We start from the raw sequence: 23632 nt of genomic DNA, 5'->3' as shown, positions 1-23632 counted from the left end.
ATAAAGACCAACATGCTCGTTGGATTCATGGAGCAAGTTCCAATATCCTTATTTTAGTCAAACATAGAGCCATCATCCCGACAACTTGACACCTAAGGAAAGCGCCAGTTTATATACAATTTCTGAGTAAATCACCTTCTGAGTATGATTGCTGTGTGTCAATTCTTTCAAAGAAAAGACACGCTAAGGTTTCTTGCTCCTTAGGTACTTCAGCATATTCGTATGGTTCTAATTTTAGACCCTGAAAGACGTTATTTTTTGTCATTATAATTAACAATATGGTTAGGACTTAGGAGTTCCAACTTCACCTCTAGAATTTCCTTGTTTCATTTTAGCAGTGTTATGAGGTGTTAATTTTTTTCACCCAAAAAATCTAACCTTAATCTTTAATCACACTATGTTTCACTAACGATATACCTAAACCCTGAGTGACTGGTAACGTTCTTTTTCTATTTTGTGGCATATGCAAATGGTTCCATTCCCCTTCAGGAAAGCCTCTTTTTTTTTTTTTTTTTTTTTTAAATACCAATAGACAAACCTGTCTTACCAAAACTAATTCTTTCCAAAGAAAAAAAAAGGTATCACTTACCAAATATTTAATGCATTAATCAAGAAACACACCAGATAACCAGCTTCTAAATAGAAGTTGCATTCCGGTAAGGAATATCATTTTAATATCCTTCCGCGTTTCTTCCTAATACATTATCAAACTAAAAGTAAGTCAACAATTTTATTTATTGATTTTATTTTCAGAAATATTTTAAGATAAGTTTTAAGCTTTTAGCTGAACTTAACATATTTTAAGATAACTTTTGGGCTTTACTTATACTTCTTTATGTTTCCTTTTCATACACGTTAACAGTTATCTACTTGTGATGCTGCCATATCTCAATTTTGAGAGGAAAAAAGTCTTGAATCTCTATCTGCTATATCATTTGTAAATCCTAACATATTAATAAAATGGACTATAAGAAACAACGAGGCAAGGCTTTTCCTATAGCTAACAAGTCTGAAATCTAAGTCTCTTTCTACTAGACTGGTTTAGAAATGCATAGAGCATGGCAGAGAGTGCTGTAGGTTTTCTTCTCGAAAGGCTTGCACCTGTTTTTGATAATAAGGTGACATTGTTCGGAGAGGTTCAAGCAGAAGTGCTATGTCTAAAAGGACGGTTGGAGCTGATAAAAGCCTTCTTAAGGGCAGCAGATGCATTAGAAGAGAGTGATGAGGAACTCAAAGTTTGGGTTAAGCAAGTCAGAGATGTTGCTCACGAGGCTGAAGATCTTCTTGATGAATTGGAACTTGTCCAGGTAAATAACCATGCAAATGGATTATCTATTTATCTCCGAGTCAGGAACATGAAAGCTCGTTATCGGATTGCTCATGAGTTAAAAAGCATCAACTCACGCATGAAAACTATTTCTTCAACTGACAAGAGATTCCTCAGTAAGCTTCACACACCTTCAGAGGCTTCAAGTTCCAATTATACAGGTACTACCAACTGCAAAGACTCTTTTCAAGATTAACCGATGAATATCCTAATTGTCATGTAAACTATATAGGGGAACCATTCAATTATGCTATTTTCGTTCTTTTTTCCTATTTTCTAGCTAAGTGATAGTTGTAATCAGTAAATTGCTGCTGGTCCAATTGAAGCACTTATACACTAATCACACCATTTCTTGCTGAGTTTTTTTTTCCTTATTCTTTCATTTGACTATTAAAAGAAAAGGGGAAAAAAAGGAATACAGATCAATCTGCAGATATTTCACTAATTTTTTTTATATGCTAAGTATCTACTGCTTGGTTAGTGAGTCACCCTAGATAAATTCTCTCATTCCAATCACATTTTTTTCCAACCATGAGATTTGAACTCAAAATCTTAAGTGGGTCAAGTTCAGTTTGACTCAAATCAACAGCAAGATATTTGACTATTTAAGTCTAGAATTTGAAAGCTTCAAGTAATAACAATTTGAACACCTCCAATTGGCGACCGTGTTTACCTCTCCTCTTATAGCATCGATGGTATTTGTTTTGCTATTTACACACTACACTATTCTCACTTGTGAGACTAGTACAATAAAGTGAATAAACATATTCTGAAACAGGAGCATGGCATGATCAACGAGGAGATGCCCTTCTCCTGGACAACACTGATCTAGTAGGCATAGACAGGCCAAAAAAGAAGTTGATAGGGTGGTTGATGAAGGGTTGTCCAGGACGGAAAGTAATTTCTGTTACCGGAATGGGAGGGATGGGAAAAACAACTTTGGTGAAGCAAGCATATGATGATCCAGAAGTAAGAAAACACTTCAAAGCCTGTGTTTGGGTTACTGTTTCTCAATCTTGTAAAGTTGAGGAGCTTCTCAGAGACTTGGCCCAGAAGCTTTTTTCCGAAATAAGGAGACCAATTCCAGAGGGACTGGAAAGCATGTGTAGTGATAAGCTGAAGATGATTATTAAAGATCTGCTGCAGAGGAAGAAATATCTTGTAGTATTTGACGATGTTTGGCATATGTATGAATGGGAAGCTGTCAAATATGCATTGCCTAACAATAATTGTGGCAGCAGGATCATGATCACCACACGCAAATCTGATTTAGCCTCTATTTCCAGCATAGAATCCAATGGTAAGGTGTATAACTTGCACCCCTTGAAGGAAGATGAGGCTTGGGATCTGTTTTGTAGGAACACTTTTCAGGGTCATTCATGCCCCTCATATTTGATGGATATCTGTAAATATATCTTAAGAAAATGTGGGGGTCTTCCCCTTGCAATTGTGGCAATCAGTGGTGTCCTAGCTACAAAAGACAAGCGCAGGATAGATGAGTGGGATATGATTTGCCGTAGCCTTGGAGCTGAAATTCAAGGCAACGGCAAACTTGATAATTTTAAAACAGTATTTAACCTCAGTTTCAATGATTTGCCTTACCATTTGAAATACTGTTTCTTGTACTTGAGCATTTTTCCTGAGGACTATTTGATTCAGCGCATGAGAGTGATTCGCTTATGGATAGCAGAAGGATTTATTGAAGCCAAAGAAGGAAAAACAATGGAAGATGTTGCAAATGATTACCTCAAGGAGCTCCTGAACAGAAACTTAATACAAGTAGCAGAGACAACATCTGATGGAAGGGTCAAAACATTGCGAATCCATGATCTTCTACGGGAGATCATCATCTTGAAGTCCAAGGACCAAAACTTTGCATCCATTGTCAAAGAACAAAGTGTGGCATGGCCGGAAAAGATTAGGCGCCTTTCAGTGCATGGCAGGTTACCATATCGGCAGCAGCATAGGTCGGCCTCTCAACTCCGTTCTCTCTTTATGTTTGGTGTTGTAGAAAATTTGTCCCTTGGCAAACTGTTTCCAGAAGGTTTTAAACTTCTTGGTGTTTTAGATTATCAAGATACACCTTTGAAGAAGTTTCCTGTAGCAGTTGTTGATCAATATCATTTAAGATATCTAAGCTTAAGGAATACAAAGGTGAAAATGGTTCCAAGTCATATAATAGGAAAGTTGCATAATCTAGAAACACTGGATCTTAAGGAGACTTGTGTCAGAGAATTGCCTGTAGATATACTAAAGCTTCAAAAGCTTCGCCATCTCCTTGTCTATCGGTCTAAAGTCAAAGGCTATGCACAGTTCTACTCCAAACATGGTTTTAAGGCCCCCACTGAAATAGGAAATTTACAGTCACTACAAAAGCTTTGTTTTGTGGAGGCAAACCATGACTGTGGCATGATAATAAGGCAGTTGGGGAAGCTAAGTCAACTGAGAAGGTTAGGCATCTTGAAACTTAGAGAGGAAGATGGGAAGGCTTTCTGTTTATCCATTGAGAGATTAACTAACCTTCATGCCCTCTCTGTAACTTCTGAGGGTGAGAATAAGGTCATTGATCTGACATTCCTTTCTTCACCCCCTCCATTTCTTCAACGTTTGTATTTGTCAGGGTGTCTACAAGAGTTACCAAGTTGGATACAGTCTCTTCATAGCCTGACCAGGTTATTCCTGAAATGGAGCTGTTTAAAATATGATCCACTAGTGTATCTGCAGGATCTGCCAAACCTTGCACATCTTGAACTACTTCAAGTTTATGATGGTGACACACTGCATTTTAGGTGTGGAAAGTTCAAGAAGCTCAAGGTTTTAGGCCTTGGCAAATTTGATGGACTCAAACAGGTGATAGTGGGGAAGGATGCAATGCCTTGCCTAGAAAGGCTGAGCATTGGTCGTTGTGAATTGTTGAAGAAAGTGCCATCAGGTATTGAGCACTTGACTAAGCTCAAAGTCCTTGAGTTTTTTGATATGCCAGATGAACTGATCAAGACAATATGTCCACATGGTCCAGGAAAAGATCACTTCAAAGTCTCACATATTCCAGATGTTTACTCTACTTACTGGAGAGATGGTGGTTGGGATGTTTATTCTGTAGACAGTTTCAGCAGAGATTGTTGTCCCCGATCTGGCACTGTCATGAGAAGTCATGAACCCCGCATTCAGTGGAAGCTGTAGCTCTAAATTGTGGGATAATAAAACAACAAAACTTTCTGTATGTTGTTTTCTACTCAAAATTAAAGTTTCACCTTAATAATCTATGCGCATATTTAATGTGTGGGTTATCAAGGTGATATCTAAATTAGAGTACAACAACTAAATCACATTAGTTACCCCAAGTCCATAAAATGTGAATAGCAATTTATGTACATTACCTAAACTGTACTTTAAATAAAGGTGTAGGTTTATATTCACCTTTGTTTAAATTGATCAATGTAAATAGTATAATCACCATTGTTAAATAGACTAATTGTATTATATAATTCATCCTAAAGTACATATCCAAATCCCTATTCTTTTACAGATATAGTGTGTTATCATCGATGAACTCTTAATCCAGATAGAGGACACAACAAAACCTTTTGTTTCCATATCCTTGATGGCAATTACAGTATAACAGAGGCCATTACAATATCCTAATGCAATATAGAATCGAATAACCAAAACGTTTTCTGTTTGATATTATACACGTATTATTATTTGAAAAGTTTTAAAGTATCATATAAGAATTTTAAAATAGAGATAAATTCATTTAATTATTATATTGGTTGTTGAAGTTAATTTTAAGAAAAATAATTTGTTTAAAGTATTCTAAAAGATGCATTTAATTAATATTTCTTTAGTTTATATTAAAATTAAATATATAAATTAAACGTATTTATACTTGAAGAGTTATCATGTCTAAACGTTTTAAAAGTTATCATGTGTAAACGTATTTCTTTAATTTATTTAGTAAACTTTTTTTTTTAATTTGAAAAGTATTATATTAGCATTTAAATAGTATTTTTTTAATTGATACTAGAATTGAATATATAAGTTAAACATTTATATTTAATTAATATTTTATAGGTTTTTTTATTGTAAAGTTAAATTTTATTTAAGTATAATTTGAAATTATTATATCAGAAATGTAAAATAAACATAGATGGTTTTTTTAATTGTTTGAAGTATTATATTTGATGAATTTAATTAATATATTTTTAATTGATATTAGAAATAAATATATAAATTTAACATATTTATACTTAAATTTTCTTGTAAACGTTTAAATTTCAAAAGTTAACTTTTATTTAATTATAGTTTTAAATTATTATATAAGAATTTTAAAATAAATATCGATGCATTTTATTAGTATATTGGTGGTTGTAGTTAATTTAAAGAAAATTCATTTGTGTTATTATTTGTTTGTATTATTAATTTATTGAACTCGTCATTTTAATTAATTAATAATATAATTTATTTTTAAATTTTATTAGTAATTTATGTTTGATCACATAATTTAATTTATTAATAACGTAATTTTTGTTTCATGATATTAAATAATTAATGTTTGAATTTGATTTTTTGTTATTTTTGTAGTATGTCTCGATAAATAAGACATCATGAACCGCTCGATGACTCATTATTAAAGTTGCAACTTTATCATGTGTTTGAGCATATTTGAAATTGTGATGAAGATAGGGTGTTAAAAATAAGAAAAGTCACAAATAGTTAATTTCATGATAGGGTAATCCCATATAAAACTCTACCGATTTTACTTTGAGCTGACTTTTTAGGAGTGACTCAAATCATGTATTTTCCGATTGATCACCACTTAGTATATATTAATTTATATAATATATATTATAAATTTTCTTTCACTATTTTATTTTATATATAATTATAATATATTGACATATAAACTAAATTATATTATTTACTAAAATATTAAAATGAAAATTATTATTTAAGTAACTTTAAATAAAATATTTGAAAAATAATTATAGTAATAATAAAAGTAACTACATAAATAATATCTATATACATATATATATATATATATATATATATATATATATATATATATAATATTTAAAAACTTATTTTTTAATTTAAATTTTTAAATAATTAAATTTAAATTTATTTTTTAAAAGTTAAATGCAATTTAAAGAAACAAGTTTATTTATTTGAATATAATTTATATCATATCTTATTAGTTTATATTAAATACAAAATATATATTATAACAATATTATCTTATTTATTATCATTATGCCCACCAAAATTTGAATAAAACTTATTATACTTTTATCATATCATACCTTTATTTCATATCCTAATCACCAAACTTGCTCTAAAGGTTTGATTTTATTGTAATTTTCATCAACTTTACATTTTTTGTCAATAAAAAAAAATTACAAGTGAAATCATACCCAAATCTAAACTTCTAACCCCATTTTTTTCTTCTTTTATTTTAAGAAAAAGCAAGCCAAGTACATTTCAAAAACTCGTCAAACATTTTTCTTAACAAGAAAACTCTTCAAACATTAAGCAGCATAATTTTTATCAAAAGAAAATTAACTTCTAAAGAAAGCAAGATAAAAAAATAAAATAAAAATAATAAATAAAACCTATATTCCTCTTGCTCTATCTTTCTCCCTCACTCTATTCTCGTAGTCTCCTCTTATTTTTTCGTCTCCGCTTTCTCTCGCATCAAATCTTTTACGTTTAAAGAAATAAAAACTATCAAATAACTTATAATTTACATTTAAAACTCTTATTTTTAAATTTTACTTTTAAAATTCTTCTAAGCCATGAAAAAATGAGTCCATCCATAGCCTTAAAAAGAAGGGGGGATTGGAATATGCCAAAAAAAATGGTACGTCACTTTCTCAAGCCTGACATTGCTCAATGACCACATTCTCGATCACTAAATCACATATTTCAATTACACTATTTTGAACAAAACATTTCTCATGCCAGTCAAAATTTCCTCAGCTAGGCAAGACTCCTGAAACTTAACAATCAAGACAAGCGTGCCTTTGCTGCCTATATGCTTCGCACCATTTCAGTACCAGTTCCTACCTGAGTAGAATGATACACACGAGCAGATGTACAAAATCTCTGAACAATGGAAGAGGACGCATCACGATAAGTCATCACCTAAATATGTGAATACCCTTTTCTTGAAAAGGAGAGCTAGGTCAACGATTTCAGTTTCTCGTATATGCTTTACCATGCTGTCCTGCTGCCCATTTTTCTTTGCTTTCCGAGATAATCTGCTTGCAACATCAATTGTCAAACCAGCCATATCCCTAGTGGTTGTTAAATCGCGCAAGACAGTAGCAGAATATGAAGGGTTAGACACTAGTCTGTTAAGTAATATCAGTATCTCCCGTATCAAAAATGTCCTGACAAGTGACAACAAATGGTCAGAGTGTGTCAAAGAAACCAAGACTTAAATCACATCGTACACATGAAAATCAAGACTTCACCGATATCTCAACCTCAGAATCAACCTAAACATAAGCAAAGGAACACAAAAGTGGAATATATATTTTTTCATTCAAAAAATGAATGGACTCTACAAAAAATATAATAAGGATAACCTTAAGAAAACACAGTTGTAAAGTACAATTTGCAAATAAGAGGAATGAATAATTTTGATGAACGTATCCAAACGCCAAGTTATACTACCTCTCCCTAAAAATTTCTGGCTGCTGCTCATATGCTCCAACTTCAAGATCCATCTCTGATACCAGTAATTGCAAAATCAACATAAGATAGTTTACCCCTCTGCTAGAAAACCTGTGACTAACAAGAATTTCAAAACCCGGTTGTCCAGATGATGAAAGGAAAGCCAGCACAAGAATAGCATTTCTGCTTACTTTCAACTCCTGAAATTACAATGATCAAAATTTTAGGCGGATAATGTTTTGAAATACATATCATATTAATTTGTTTTTTCTTTCCCCAAACTGAAGTGCTTGAGTACATCCCTATTAGTGAAGAGAATAAGAAAGCTTTTAATCTAGATGTAAAAGAATAAATAATACAAGAGTAATCTAGATGCAGACACATCAAATTTGTCCACAGGCAACTGTATAATCAAATGGACAATATTCTCAACATATGTATTTTCCAACAGCCTTCATAATAAAAAAAAACACATCACAATTGAATTTTTATGCCAAAATGTCCACTTATATGAACAGTATCAGTGTCTTCGTTAGCAAACTTACCAGCAAACCACCTCTATGAGATACTACGCAATCAGACAATCCTTGAAGAATGATCTTAAAAATTTGGATATCAGAAGCAAATTCATTGCCATCCATAGAACTGCTATCATCCCCCTCTTTGCAACCACAGCAGAAGGCAGCCAAGAGTTTTGGACCTTGAACGCATGAACATAAAATTTTAAAAAAATACATATAAGAAAGTTAGGATCAGCATGGAATGCACACTGCCCAGCAGATAACAACACATATTAACCCTCAATTCTTAAACTATTGTCTTGTACTTGAGCAACAAGTATGACAGTCTGAAATATAAACTGTTTTCAGTCAAAATCATTACTTTCCTACAAAATTACGAGGAAAGATATAAGGGAGATGTGAAGTCTATATGCAGCAATTGCAAAACCAATTGAAATGAAAGGGGTCAGGAATCAAATTTTGTAGCCCTGGATGAAAAATAATTTGATAAAATGGTTAGTGGAGGAAACTTACAATTTAGAACTAGGTATAGAAGTCTTAGACCATGTTTCTTCACAGACAGCCCAGCATTCTTCTTTAGCAATTCTGAAATAGTTTTAAAAACTATTTTCTGGCTAAACCTGTGTTGACACAAATTTCACATGATGTCAACTTAATATCTTAAGTCGATTTTTAATGAAAAACAGAACCTTGAAAACTTACTGATCCCTCTCAAAGTAAGCATTACTTCTCAGGAAAAGCAGCTTCATAATAGATACCGCCTCCACTCTCACTCTTTCCTCTGTGATCCTCATGGCAATTTGATGCATTATCTCAAAAAGATAAATCCAATTTACATGAGGTTGTAAGGAATTTTGATGGCTCCAGCTCTCTTTTCTGCGTACTAGTTCTTCATTGAAGAGATTTCCATCTTTTACACCAGAATCGACAAGGTCATTCCCATCGTGAAGACCTTCAATGATGACATTGTCCCTGAGCAGAGTGCACTGGAAAGATCAAATCATAAGTTCATAAGAACAGGAACAACCACAATGAAAGAAAGAAAGAAAAAGTGACTTCCAATACAGTAAATCCCATTCAGCAGTTTATAACCTATCCTGGATTCTTAGTCTTGCCCAAGGGGAAAAAAGGTACAGATCACTAAATTGAAGAAAAGGTATAAACTATATAACAGGCTCAACAGCATTTTCTGAAAGCAGCATGATTAAATTATTGCTTACTACAACTAAGCATTTTGGGCAAATCAACAACAAAAACAACTGACCAAACTCCAATCCCTCACCTAGTCACCAGTGCCCCTTCCACACCCACCCAGGCACCTAAGAGAGGGTGGGGAAGATAGATCAGTTGTCTGGCTACAACATTTCCACCCAGTCTATGCACAATAATTAGTTTCTTGTTCCACCCAGTCTATACACATTCAATACTTATATTATAGGGTAAGTTTGACATACTTGAGAAAACATTTCATTTTCTTTTGTTTTCACCATAGTTATCAAACCCAGACTAGACATCAGCATAGCCAAGTTGAATACAACTCGGTATCTGATAGACGTATTATTAATTGAAATATAATATTAATAAATATCATCACTTCAGAAAGAGAAAGGGATCAATTCAGATTGTAACATTGGGCTAATGGACAAGGGAAAGGACACATTCAATCAGCGTGAAGTTATTAAAAAAAGGGGAAATATCATCCAAATAAAGCAGCATACCTCCTTCCAACATTCTTTTCCAATTCCAATAGGAGCTTCAGAAGCATATGCAGTACACACAGAGAGCTATGGACAATAACAACCTATGCAAAAGGGAGAAATTGTCAGTAACGGTTTATAGATTATAAAATATGAAGAAAGAGAACATTCGATAAAATTACTTTTACAAACATTAGAAACCAACATGGTAACTTTCAACTTTCAAGCATGTGGGCATTTCAATTTTAGAATATCATCAAAGCATACAATGACATGAGCCAATAATGACTCAATAAGCCCTAACTCAACAGAAAATTCTTTTACAAAAATCATAACTCACAAGTAGTTAGGTACAGGAAGCCAATGGCATTGATGTTCATGATATTATTTCATATAAATTAATACAGTAACTTTGTTTTAGAAATCAGATATATCAGAACTTAAAAAATGCTGCATATATAGACTCTAGTTGGAGTACAAGGCTCAAATTGCTGACTTTTACCAACACAGGAAAGAGAATTTGATAGAAACAAAAAAAAAGGAAATGAACTGAGAAAAGGAGAGAAATCATTCTCATCCTAGGGCTTTAGTTTACTTTTACAAACACAGGAAAGAGAAATTGATAGAAAACATAAAATAAAAAAAAGGAAATGAACAGAGAAAAGGAGAAAGACTTCTCCAATGGCTTTTCTTCACAAAGAATTTCCCCTGTTCATACAAAAACATTTTAATTCTTTGAATGAATCCTCCCCCCCCCCACCTCTCTTTATTCCCCAACTTTTTTAATTGATCCCCTCTCACTAGCTAACCTTCTTCCTAACAATTTCTAGGCCAAGGGCTGGTTGACACTTATGATATCATTATCCAACGCTCCAATTTCCAACTCACCACAAGCTTAATATACACTATTCAAGGTTGCAAACAATACAAATCATTTTTTGGCCTCAAACTCTGCTGGCCTCAGGATTGCAATCAAATCAATGATCACTGGTTATTCAAGTGCTTATTGAAATTTGCTAAACCATGCATCTTGCAGTAACTATCATGAGCAAACTGTTTTATGCCTATGTGTTAGCATTTAGGAGTTAGGAGAGAGGGAATAGCAAAAACAGTTACTAATAGTTGGAGCAATGAGTTAGCCGGTCAGGGAGTTAAATAAACAGAAGAACCTAAGGGGAAAGGATCCGCTCTGTCTTGCACCATTCTATAGAATTAGCATTTGCTCAAAGGAGGAATCCTTTGTGAGGGGGAAACTCTTGGAGGAGGGATCCACTATTTTCTGTTCTTTCAATTCTATAAAAAAAAAAAAAAAAAATTCTCTATTTCTATTCTTGGTTCCTACAACTATGAGTGTTAATTGTTACTTTATCCTTAGGAACCTGCAGGATCCATTAAATTAGCTAACTCATCATTTTTCAAGAGACTTACCACATAATAAGGAAAATGGTTACATACAGGTAATAGTAATATAAGTTTGCAAGCAATTTAAAAATAAAACACTTATTCACAAAATTAATATGAAAGTACTTACATTTTCCATACCACAGAGATCAAGCAATGGTTCAATCAAAGTTTCCAAAACATCTGTCCCATCAGCTATCTGTAACACATCAATATCTGGATGATATACAACCTCAACTAACATGATTGAACAATAGAAACCAGCTAATAACAAGAGCCAATATGTAACCATGAATAGGAATCAGTCCAAAGATTTAGGAAAAATTAAAAAAAACAAAATAAATTATGATATTACAAGAGAAGATAAATGCAAAAAATGATGACAAAGAAATCCTCCTAATAGCACAATGAACATGAACATATAATGAGTAAGAAAAACTCTGCACAAGAGATATCTAAATATCTAACATAAAAAACACTTTAAAACAACCATATGGAGTAACCAAAGAGGCAAGAAAAATATAATCTAACAAACAAAAATCACCGAGTCCATGCAAATTTTTTACCTCACGTTTTTTGGAAAATTTCCAAATCAATAATATGGACACCCATTATTTTAAACCAAACTACTATTTCATGCCTGGAATATCTCCACTGGATCAGAAATTTGCAATTTCATATATGAATTGTACAGGAAACATAAAAAAGCAAAGTTGAAGTAATACCTTTGTCAGCGCAAGGTAGAGATTTGACATCTTTGCTGCTTCTGGAGTATGAAAACGATCCTTGAGGTGATGCAAAGCTGCTCCTGAAGAGCTTGAGTCTGAAAGTAATTCTCTTGTTATTTCAGAGGGTAGACTCATATTCAAGCAGCCAAAGAGAATATGAAAATCTCTTTGACAACCCACAAGCAACTTGGATATCACGCTATTTCCCATCTTTTTGTCAGTTGGAGATCCCCAAATTGCCAGCAACTTCTGGGAGAGATCAAGATACGCAGGTAGATCATCACTTAGAGCACCTTGAGCTTCTTGATGACTAACCTTGTCTGTTTCAACTCCCTTAGCTTTAAAAGTAGTTTCAACTGGCATGCAAAAAGACAAGCCAAGAAAGGTGTCACCATGTCAGAAGTAAACAGAAAATTCTTTTAAATGAGAAAGATATTTTTCTCATGCCTCACCAATTGGGTCGCTTGAAGTTACTCCATTTTGAATTTTTGAAGAGATTTTATGACAGTTGGGAGCAAGAGTTCCAAAATCCCTGTCATTTTAGTGCCTGGTTAATAATAACTTTATGCCACATGTAGTGCAACATTACATTAGAGAGAATAAAAAAAAGCACTAAATAAGGAATTTAAACAACAATCTCAGGCCTGATATGATACACCGGTAACTTATTACTGGTTAGTTATCTGTCATGGCATACCTTGACCCTTCTGCTTATAGCTTAAACTCAGTCTAGTCTACTCTGTTAGTCAAGCAATTTAATTACTAGATATTTCGGGTGAACTCTTAATTTAGCTTCAGACCATTTGTCATTCAAGACACAATTGGCAATGGCTGTATAAATAAGCTCTGGTCACTCTCACCAATGCCCATAAGATATATGACATACAGAAATAGAGAGACAGGTACATATTCACCAACAGTTACAGCAAAAAGACTACATATTTTTCTATCTTCAGTTTTAGCTCATAAACTTCCTAGCAGAAAGTCAAATGCCCCTTTTTCATCCTAGTAGTTTTTTTTCAATAGCTTCTACCTTGTGCACCATTCAAGATTATGTAAACAACAATGGTAGTGTATAGCTGCAATATATTAAAGAGCTAAACTCTACGCTTTCCTGTTGGTTAATCTGACATGCAACAATAGGAGACACTTTTGTCCCATAACCAAATGATCGGAACATCCTGTAAAACAAAATTAAAATTTTGACTTACTTGTTTACACTCTGCGACGTTGAACACTTGGTACAAGCATTTTCTTCTTCATTCTTGGAAGATATAAATTTGAGCTGATCTTCTTTCTTGTCTCTTTCTTTTTTTAACCTGACACGCTCCTTTTCCTGAAAGCACACAAAGTTATGACATACCAACATTTTACCGACTCTCATAATCAAAAAAAATTTTCAGCAGCTACAAAGTGAGAACAAATAAGACAGAATCGTGTCCTCAACAAATTAAAAACAACAAGTGCGTACAGTAGCACAAGCATACCAGATTTGCAATCTGCTTTGTTGCATGTTCCAGCTCCCTCTGTTCATGCCACCAGCCAACAATACCAAGTTTAGCATAAGAAAAGTCAAGTAAACATTCATTATCTAAATTTTGAAAAGTGGCCAATGAACCCTATAATAAAAGCACATGCACGTGAGTCATCTCAACAATCATCAAAACAACCCAGCATACAAAACACCTTTTTCGGTTTTTCCTCCCATGTCACCTCCAAAACATACAAAAAAGAGGGAAAAACTACAAATAGAAACCTCGAGTTTCAAAAGTTGGACGCCAATTGAAAATATGCCTAAAATACCTCTAAATCAAGTAACACGATTTCACCGATAAAACCAAAGAATGGGAAGTGGGAACACATTCCCTCTACAACTAACCTCGACTTCCAAATCCTAACGCCACAAGTAAATCTTTCTGACCAGGAACCTGCTTAGATAAATTTTTCCAAAAACACTCATAGTAAAAGACAAAAGAAAATTAATTTCTCCATAAATTAAAACTATTTTACACATAAAATAATTCGTAGAATTTTTCTTTGTATTAACTTCTCCAGGAATTTATATTTCATTTCATTTCATGCATTACGAAATAACTTATTTAATCTTTCCTTTCTATTTTCTTCTAGTACGTCAGAAGTCTATGCAAACAAACTGAAATCGAAATTAAGCGCAATACGACGGTTATCCTTAGTAAAATTGATTTCCTCATAGGAAATAGGTCGAGAACAATCCACGTCACTACGCTACTGACTCATGTAGAAACAAGGAGAATGTAAGAGAAAGTCGCGTGGAGAAATTACCTTCAAGCGTTGGATCTGGAGGTCTTTGTTATCGGGAGAGCGAGGGAGCCTCTGCGAGAGTTCTCGCGGAGGGGAGAAGGAAGGAGGCGGTTGCAGAGGAAGAGCGTGAGCGAGAATGAGAGAAGAAGAAGAAGAAGATGGTTTAGTTGGGATTGAAGAAGAAGTGAGTTGTTCTTCCAGTTGGATTAACTGTTCCAGTGTGCTCGGATCCCATTCGTCTGGGAATAGGTCTTCGCTATCGTTCCCCATTCCACACTTCCCCACCCATTCACACTCCCAACTCCCAACCTTTTTATATTCAACTTTATCTTATGCTTCAAACTTCAAACACTTCGTATATTTATCAAACATAAAATAATAAAATAATAATAAATATATATTGAATTACAATTATTTAAAATTTAAAATTATTTTGTTGAAATTAAAATGATTTTTTTTATTGCTAAAAATTATTGATGACCATTGGAAACTCGTACAAATAGATTACCTTTCTCAACTGGATAACAAACACAACCATTTAACAAATCAAATAAAAATATATACAATCTTTTGCCCAATAATTAGATGTTCAAGTTTCCTGAAAATGGTGTTTATAGACTACACAAATATTATGACCATAAACTTGTAAAATAATTTTGTTAATATTAGATTAGATGTTTGTAAAAGTAGAATAATATGTTTGCAACTAAGGGGAATAGAAACTTTAAAAAACATCAACATACAGGTAAATGATCATTGGTTAGATATGTGGATGTTTGTCTTTAACGCTGAGTAACTTGCACAAAAGTTCACTAAAAAGATGTGATGACTCAATAAAAAAAAAATTTGGCAAAGGAATTTGAAAATGGTGGTTTTGTTGTTAGAATTCCAAAGTCGGGGATTTGAAAAGGGGAAAAAAAGTATTAAAAAAATGGTTTTGTTAACTATGTTTAGGAATTAAGTAATGGAATAAGATGTATGAACTGATTTGTTTTTTTTTTTTTTTCGTCCTGGAGTATCTACCGCCGAGCAGTGACTAATCTCCTCGCTACGTTGGAGGCACCTCAAAAGGTGGGATAGCTGACCCCAAGATTTAATAGCTCACGTTCTATACATATATGTGATTTTTTAAAATTTATATGATTGTAACATATTATTTTGCCTGATCGATGAAATTTGTGGACTTTGTCAGCTAACTTGTTTAACATTAAGATTTAAAATGTTTATTTTAAAAACATTAAGAATTTGATATTTAATTGGTGTCTTTTGATTTTAAAATTTAAAAAAAAAAGATTTAATACTTAAATATTTAAGTAATGTATTTGAACTTTTAAAATTTAAAAATATTAAAATTTTGGTGTTTTGTTAAAATATACAAACTTTGATTTGTTAAGACATTGAGTTTTTATTTAAAATGTTTAATGTTGTTTACAAATGTGATATATATATATATATATATATATATATATATATATATATATTAAGTTAGTATGTCAGTTTATTTATACGTAAGTTTCGTGGGTTGAATGTGGATCAAATTTTTTAGATTGTTTTATTTTATGAATTGCATTTATTTAATCATTAAATTTATGAGTTTTGCAGATCGAGTCTTAAATGGATCAATCTGTATTACCACTTGTGATCATGTTGATAAATAAAACTCAATTAAACTTAATCAATTTATGTTAAATTTATCTATATATATATATATATCAAAATTATTACTTTAATTCTCTAATTTCATTAGTTCAAGTAATTTAATTCTTGTCTAAGCCATGAAATTATGATTAAAAATATTATTTTATTTTTTTAAAGATTAAGAACGAGATATATTTTTTTATGAAATAAAAAAATATCTAATTGCATGAATAGTGTAAAAAACTCAATAAATAAAATATAAAATAATAAACTTACTTTGTAAATAAATGTATGTTACTATGTTTGGTGGTAAGTTATAATATGGGTAAGTTCTTATCATTGAATGTTATTTACTGCCTTTACAATTTCTTTACATTTAAAAGAAATGCTCAATATTCCAACTCATCACTAATAAATATAGTACCACTTTAATTTGAATTAGAAAGTAGTGGGGGACATTGAAAGTGGAAACGGATCCATACATTTGGGTTGTAATTGTGGAGTCAAATAAGCTGGCATCATAAAATAATAAATTAAAAGTAGATATTATTATTTAAAAATAATTTGTGTGAAATAAAAAAATATAGTGTTGTTGAAGTGAGCAGGGAATGGTAAGATGGACGGTGGATGTGGTGCGTCAGTGGACTGTGACACCCTTTCTCTTTCTCTTTCTCTTTCTCTTTCTCTTTTGCCTTTCCATCTCACTCATTTCTAAATTCTCATTAATAATGCTTTCCTAATTGCATTACCTCCTTTTAAATATACATCTTTTTCATCAACCCTATCTTCTCCCTTTTTATATTGTTATTCAATTATAAGTAAATTTGTCTGATTTTTCATAAATATTTTGAAATTTGGAACTTGAACATTTATAAGAAAATAAGTTATATACTTGTAATGTAATTTTTACATTTAAAATTGCATAAAAATAAATATTTTTATTTTAATTATCTTAAAATAATGAAATACGCAAAGATATAAAAAAAATACAGTTTTTTTATGGTTTTAAAATTTGTAATATTATATCCTCTATTTCATACTCTACAAATATTGTTATAACCTTATAAAAAAATATATTGGTCAATGAAAAGTAAATGTGCTTAATATCTTGAAAATACGAAACATATTTAATATCTACTATTAAAAAAAAGTACGATATGGAGTAAGATGATTTACAATTTTTTTAACAAATATTTACTTCATTTATTCTTTTTATAAGATTCAAGGAAAAAAAAACCCCTTAATTATTGTTATTTCTCTTAATTCAGTAAATAGTTAATAAAATAATAATATCATTAATGTTAGAAGTAATTTCAGAAAAAAAAAATATAAGTTTAAAATAAATTTAACACTATCAATTAAATTAGCTAAGTTTCTTTAATTATAGTAAATTAAGTGATTCAACCTTATAAAAAATATAAAAAAATACTATAATTAAGTTCTTTAGATTTATTGAAAACAATTGATAAAAATATATCGAAATAAAAAAATTATAAATACATTTCATTAAATAAAAAGTAAAATTCACAATTTGTATGGTTGTTAGTGTTTTTCGATTAATAGTAGTAATTGATTAGAAAGTAAAACTTCTTCTTCCATGTCAAATATCATAATTATAATTTTTTTTTAAATATGATATTAAACTATAACTAATTTTATTGATGATTAATTTTTAACATAAGTAACTTTAATTATCATTAATTTTTATTGAAAAATCTAAATAGTTATTTAAATAAAGTTTTATTTATTTATTTATATCTTTTTATCTAAAAGATTTGAATCCAAAATGTTGTCTGTAATGACGGTTATGATTGCCATTTAAAAGTTTTACTTTTGTGTTTTTATTATTAATAATAAAAAGACTTATCAGTAATTTACACTGTAAATACTAATTTAGATTAAACACAGTAACTCTTTTGTTTTTAAACAAGAGCAGTTTCTCAGTTTCTTGTGGTTTAGAGTTTAGACTTTGATACTGTCTGTTCAGCTGATTCCAAAGCATTATTATTACTACATTATTAACTTCCCCAAACGAGAATCCCCATCACAACACAACAAACCCAACATCATCATCGTTCACGCCAAGTAAACGATTCCTCTTCTCTCCACCTCACCCTCTCTCTCTCTCTCTCTCTCTCTCTCTCTCTGGATTCATAATACCAATACCGTCTGGTTCCGGGTCGCACTTGCCCCGGATCAGGACCCTTCTCATGCAACCACTGATTCAACCGATTTTTGCCTCTCCCAAACATCAACTATAGGGAACTAATCCACCCTTTGGCAAGATAATCACACCAACATCCCAAAAATCGTTTTTTTTTCCTTCCTGGGTATTGGTTTTTTTGAGTTGGGGAAAAAATATCATGGTGGGTATATTTTCGAGATTCTCTGTTGGAAGGAATGTTCACCGACGAACGCAAAGTGCTCTGGTAAGTTATTTCTCTCTTTCTGATGAATCCTTTATTTGCAAGCCAAATCCAATGATTTTGTGTTTTTCTTCTGGGGTGGACTTGGATTGACCTATGAAATGTTGGTTAAGCCTTGTTCTTTGTTTTTGTGCTATTGTGAAAACCACATTAAAATTTAATGATTATTGATTATGAACCTTGTCTTGCTCCGTGACTTCAATATATCTAACTGTTCATGTGATTTGCTGTTGGATTGGGAAAATTAGGAAAACCTATATTTGTTTGTTTGGCTAGGTATTTTAATTGGTGTCATGAACTTAGTGTTGTTGCATTATGCGTTGACTTTATATGTTGCAGGATGAGAGGGAAGTGATGCCTCCAAACTCAGAGGCTGCTGCTGCCGTAGCAAGTGCCGCAACTGCCACTTCTCATGGAATTGAAGTGGCTGTGGAGTTTAAGCCGGTTGAACACCCAATTGAACCCCTTGATAATGATAGGCCAATTCAGTGCCCCTTGCCAGAACCATCTATTCTTAATGTAAGACAGATTTCTGGTTCTCTATTGGCGTATGCCAAAAATTGATGGTTTGAATTTTGAAATATGTTGTTTGTTTTTGGTACAATACTGCAATCAATTTCTCTCACTGTGGCACATGTTTCATTGTAAAATCTATGGGTTAAGATTAATTTAGGCATTCATCCCAATTACATGCAGCGGTTTCATGTTAGTTTTATCAAAATCAATTTTACCAAACTTTAAAACAGACGGGGAACATAAGCAGTTTGGATATATAGTAGTAACAAATTGCACATCATTATATTTCTTGTTTGTTATTAGAGTTTAATTTTATATGTTTTCCGTAAAGATTTTTACACTATCAACTAATTAGAAATTACACTAGACAGACATGATTCTTAAAGTAGTTATTGCAAGAGTCAATAATTTTCAATTGTATGACACTTACTTGATTAGGTGACAGTGTGTTCACTGTATTCCAATTGAATTCTTAATCTTATTATTATTTAGTTCACTGAAAGTATGATTTGTTTTGTTAAGCATCCGACCTGATTGTGTTAGGATACTAGGCATGTCTTTTATTTATTTTATTTTGAGGAAAGATTACTATTTTTAGCGTCTTTTTGAGAAGACTTTTTTGTATAGATTATTTCTCTAGAATTAAGATAAAACAAAAAAAAAAAACAATATTTTGATAATGTATATTTGCTTATCAGCATTTTCCAAACATCAATTTTTTTTTTTTGTCGTTGTAATGTATGCATATGCATAGTATTATGTTAAACTAGCTTTGCATTAACGTTAAGTGCATTAGCTTCGACAATGATATGCCTTGTTGAGTTGTGCATTTTGAATATGTTTCCATTTTTTATTAGCAAATACATTTCCGGTTCAAACATGGATAAAATCATATATCTTGATAATGCATTGATATTCAAATAACATGAAAAATCCTTTAAGACTAATAAGAGCAATTTTTAGAAAGAGAGGAGATATACAAAGTTACAAGAATAAGATATCTACTATACAACAAAAGAGAAAGAACATAAACTAAGAGTATGATGCATGTAGGATTGCAAGCCAATGTCTTGAATTTATAACTAAGTCATTCCCTTAAAGATACCTTTGGCATGACTCCAAAAAGAAGCTAGATGAACTACTTTGTACCAAACTAAATCCATAGGTTAGACTAGACCAACGAAAATTCTAGCATTTCTTTCCAACCATATACATCAACCTACCACAAACTGAGAACATATTCAAGCCATTTAAATTAATGCCCAAGAAAGACTGAAGATCCTTAGGACAGATCCATCTTTCACCCACCACACCAAACAAATGGGAAGCATTTTCAGAACTCAGTAGATAAAGCAGTTAGTGGTCTTATAATTTGGAGCATGTCAGCAATGGTTTATAAAGCTCAAACATAATTGCTGAATAACTGACTACCAGCTTGTGGGGTGTGGTGGTATCTTACTATTTTTCAAGGGATTCTTTGGGTAGTTTCCTACAATAGTTTTTTTTTTCAGTCTTTCTTATGCATCCATGTATATGTGATTCCAACCTGATAGTGTCGCTACAGTCAACAAGCATGACATAGTGAAATTTATGCACACTGAGGGGTTAATTAAAGTTCCATCGAATTTGGTCAGATGGATTTTGTACACTTTACTGTTTTTATTCAATAGACTTATAGACAAGTTTGTAGTTGTGGGAGGGCTCAGAGCAGCCATATTTTTGCCTTAGTTTGTAAATGCTTTGGTGTAACTAGTCATACTATTTGAATCTTTAGTTGTTCCTCTTCTAAGTTCTAACATCAAAGCTGCCCAGGGAGGTTTGGAAGTGGGCTGCTACAAAAATTTATCATGAGTGGACGCCTGCATGAGTAATTTTACCTTCTATTCCGTTACTTTCATTTTGTCTTCCTAATTTCACGTGTGGCAGAATTGCAGTTAAAGCATCTAGCATACATATAAATCAAGTAATAATTGTGTTGTTAGTAAATTAAAACTAGAGGCTTATTTTTGTTCTTGATTGTGCAATTAGATGACACATATAAATTTGCATATAAATAAACATGCTATTTATTATTTAAATATGATCAATAACTACACAGCTACTATTAATTCATAGTTACTGTTGAGCTTTTAAAAACCAGAATATTATTTTGAAAAAATAAAGAATATGGTTGACGACTAGGGAGGTGGTATACGAGTGATTGCCTTTCTTTCCTGTTTGTTGAATCAGTTGAATAAAAAGGGGAGTGGTGTTTAGATTGCTTCATTTATTGAAATTCTTAGATGTTAGGATTCTGAAATATTGTTCCTGAATCATCAGGATGGAAGAATATGGAAAGAACGAGTATCTGCCACTGTGCGGAGAAGAGGTGACCTGCCAGTGATGAAGGAAGGGGGAGCACTTGAATCTGAAGGTGCTGGGACTAAGCCACGGTCATCTCAGTCTAACCGAATGATCTTACCATCTCTTAGTGCTCCGGAGCACAATCTTTTGAAACTTCTTGAAGAGTGTAATGCTTCAGGCATCTAAACTGGTATTATTGTTTTCAATGTGGTATTTTGTTGTTATAAATTCCATCAACTTAAATGTGATGCCCCTTCTGCGTCACTTTTTGCTGTCCTTTGCCATTTCTACATAGTATGCCGCTCCAATATGTGTATGTATATTCAAATGTATAATCATGAAATTCATGTGGCACATTTTCACTAGCTGCTTTATATAAAGACTCGAGTAATATACAAATTTCTACTTTAGGTCTACTGTTATTGAGCATATTTCTTTTCTACTTTTGCTGTCTATTATATATTATTGCATATTTTTAACTCTACCTAACCTTTTACTATTTCTCTCCCATCATTCCAAACTGTGCTTTCAAGTGTTCACGAAATCATCAGCTGAATTGTTAAAACACCATGGTCATGAATTTAGAAGCGTTAGTGACATATTCTTTCTTTATCGTACTTTTCGAAGCACAGTATTATTGGTTGAATATTTAAACAAAAAAAAATGCTGGATTCCTCTTATTCTTTTGACTGCTACCACACAATGCAAACAATTTGTGAAAAAGGAGTCTTATATTATACTCTCTAACACATTTATTTTAGTACATATTTTGTTATTGATTAAAATTTATTAAAAATTATAAAATTAAAACCTGTTTATTTATAAATTCTTTTATACATATGGAACGTCTATAAAGGCTGTAGCAGAGTCGGAGCATTATTAATGAAGTGGGATTTATGATATATAAGCTATAATATTTGGCTTCAACTAGCATTTTTATATCTTATGTCAGGAAACAACATGTGCTCTAAATTCTGTATTTCATGCTTGTCTTGCCTTGCACGGCTAATATTCCTAACGATAGTTTTGAAAGCCCCAAAGTGAACTCTACTCGATACACGTGGTATATTATATTGTATTAAATAGGTTAGAAGAGTCATTTTATACGTGAATTAAGTGGTTAATAATAACAGGCACCATGTGGAACACAACAACCTTTCTCAATCTGATGACACTACTCATGGATCGAGTTGAAAGTGCTTGGAATCTGATTCAACTAAAAATAAAACGCGCACTAAATCATAGTAGTTTGAATAGAAGTTAAAAAAAAAAAAAACTTCTTCGTTGGGATACACCTATAATCTACGCATGCATTAATTAAATTAATATATTGAAAACCAATTAACCTTTTTTCCCAGTAATTATTTATAATTGTGAGCAGCTTCGGGCCCATGAAACTTGAGGATCGTTTTGCACTGGAAAACACATTTGGTTAAAGGAATGATTCTTTTTATTTGTGATGTATAACTTGATTATTTATACAGTTTATATGCTACGGGTACGGTAGTTGTGCGCTCTTACACATTAGTTGCAACGACTCTTCAATCCGATTATTGAAGCATTGACCTCAAACTCTGGATAAACAACAAGCAACTCCACTCTGACCTATACAAAACTCATCCATTACCAAAATCCAGCATTTCATTTCCAGATCATAGGTTTTGTTTGTTTATGTTACTCTCAGTCAACTGATACTTATTCCACCAAATTAGTGGTTCTCCTCTTAATCAAAAATGAATTGAGAATTAATATAGCACCAAAGCTAAACCTTGATTGTAATGACTGATATATCAAATAGATAAATACAATAAGATCATATGAACGCATAGTCTTGGATGGTGTTACTAAATGTGTTTTCTAGCCATATACTAACACAACTCACCAGGAACAACTTTTTTGGAATTATCAAGAGTTACATAGAAATGGGCATGAAAAATAAATAACATCGAAAATAAAAGAACCTTAAAGAAAACTAGAGAGGAAATTGACGAGCTTGAAAAGGATGTTGTGGTGTTGGGTTCAGAAGGTGTTTCTTGGGGCCACGATGGCTTCCATGATTCATCCTTTGCCATGT

General features: G+C 32.1%; 3 protein-coding genes across 4 annotated transcripts; 2 read left to right on the top strand and 1 right to left on the bottom strand.

Annotated features, from left to right (window-relative positions):
- The first annotated feature begins 657 nt into the window (after positions 1 to 657).
- Positions 658 to 4826, top strand: LOC109808000 (disease resistance protein RPM1). Of its 2 annotated transcripts, XM_083066226.1 has the most exons (3): positions 658 to 1488; positions 2106 to 4259; positions 4347 to 4826. In XM_083066226.1, the coding sequence occupies exons 1-3, from the start codon at positions 1059 to 1061 to the stop codon at positions 4508 to 4510; spliced, it is 2748 nt and encodes a 915-aa protein (XP_082922352.1). In that variant the 5' UTR covers positions 658 to 1058; the 3' UTR covers positions 4511 to 4826. The 2 variants fall into 2 exon arrangements, with proteins under 2 accessions (XP_082922352.1, XP_029129060.1); XM_029273227.2 differs by having other exon boundaries at positions 668 to 1488; positions 2106 to 4826.
- Positions 4827 to 7126: 2300 nt separating this feature from the next.
- On the bottom strand, positions 7127 to 14957 carry SUV2 (protein dimerization). The gene is made up of 12 exons (XM_083066517.1): positions 14657 to 14957; positions 13843 to 13881; positions 13567 to 13691; positions 12808 to 12887; positions 12353 to 12711; positions 11758 to 11826; positions 10248 to 10330; positions 9232 to 9501; positions 9043 to 9149; positions 8554 to 8708; positions 8009 to 8208; positions 7127 to 7722 (listed from the first exon to the last, which is right to left on the bottom strand). The coding sequence occupies exons 1-12, from the start codon at positions 14903 to 14905 to the stop codon at positions 7458 to 7460; spliced, it is 2001 nt and encodes a 666-aa protein (XP_082922643.1). The 5' UTR covers positions 14906 to 14957; the 3' UTR covers positions 7127 to 7457.
- Positions 14958 to 18260: 3303 nt separating this feature from the next.
- On the top strand, positions 18261 to 21974 carry LOC109807998 (cystic fibrosis transmembrane conductance regulator). The gene is made up of 3 exons (XM_020370780.3): positions 18261 to 18702; positions 19039 to 19218; positions 21535 to 21974. Exons 1-3 carry the CDS (start codon positions 18637 to 18639, stop codon positions 21742 to 21744), a joined length of 456 nt encoding a protein of 151 aa, XP_020226369.1. The 5' UTR covers positions 18261 to 18636; the 3' UTR covers positions 21745 to 21974.
- Positions 21975 to 23632: the final 1658 nt, after the last annotated feature.

Source organism: Cajanus cajan, chromosome 11 (genome assembly GCF_000230855.2).
Source record: "Cajanus cajan strain Asha chromosome 11, NIPB_CcT2T_4, whole genome shotgun sequence".
In the NCBI taxonomy this organism is placed as follows: Eukaryota; Viridiplantae; Streptophyta; class Magnoliopsida; order Fabales; family Fabaceae; genus Cajanus; species Cajanus cajan.
Note: the sequence above shows the minus strand (reverse complement) of the source record. Positions and strands in the feature narration are given on the sequence as shown.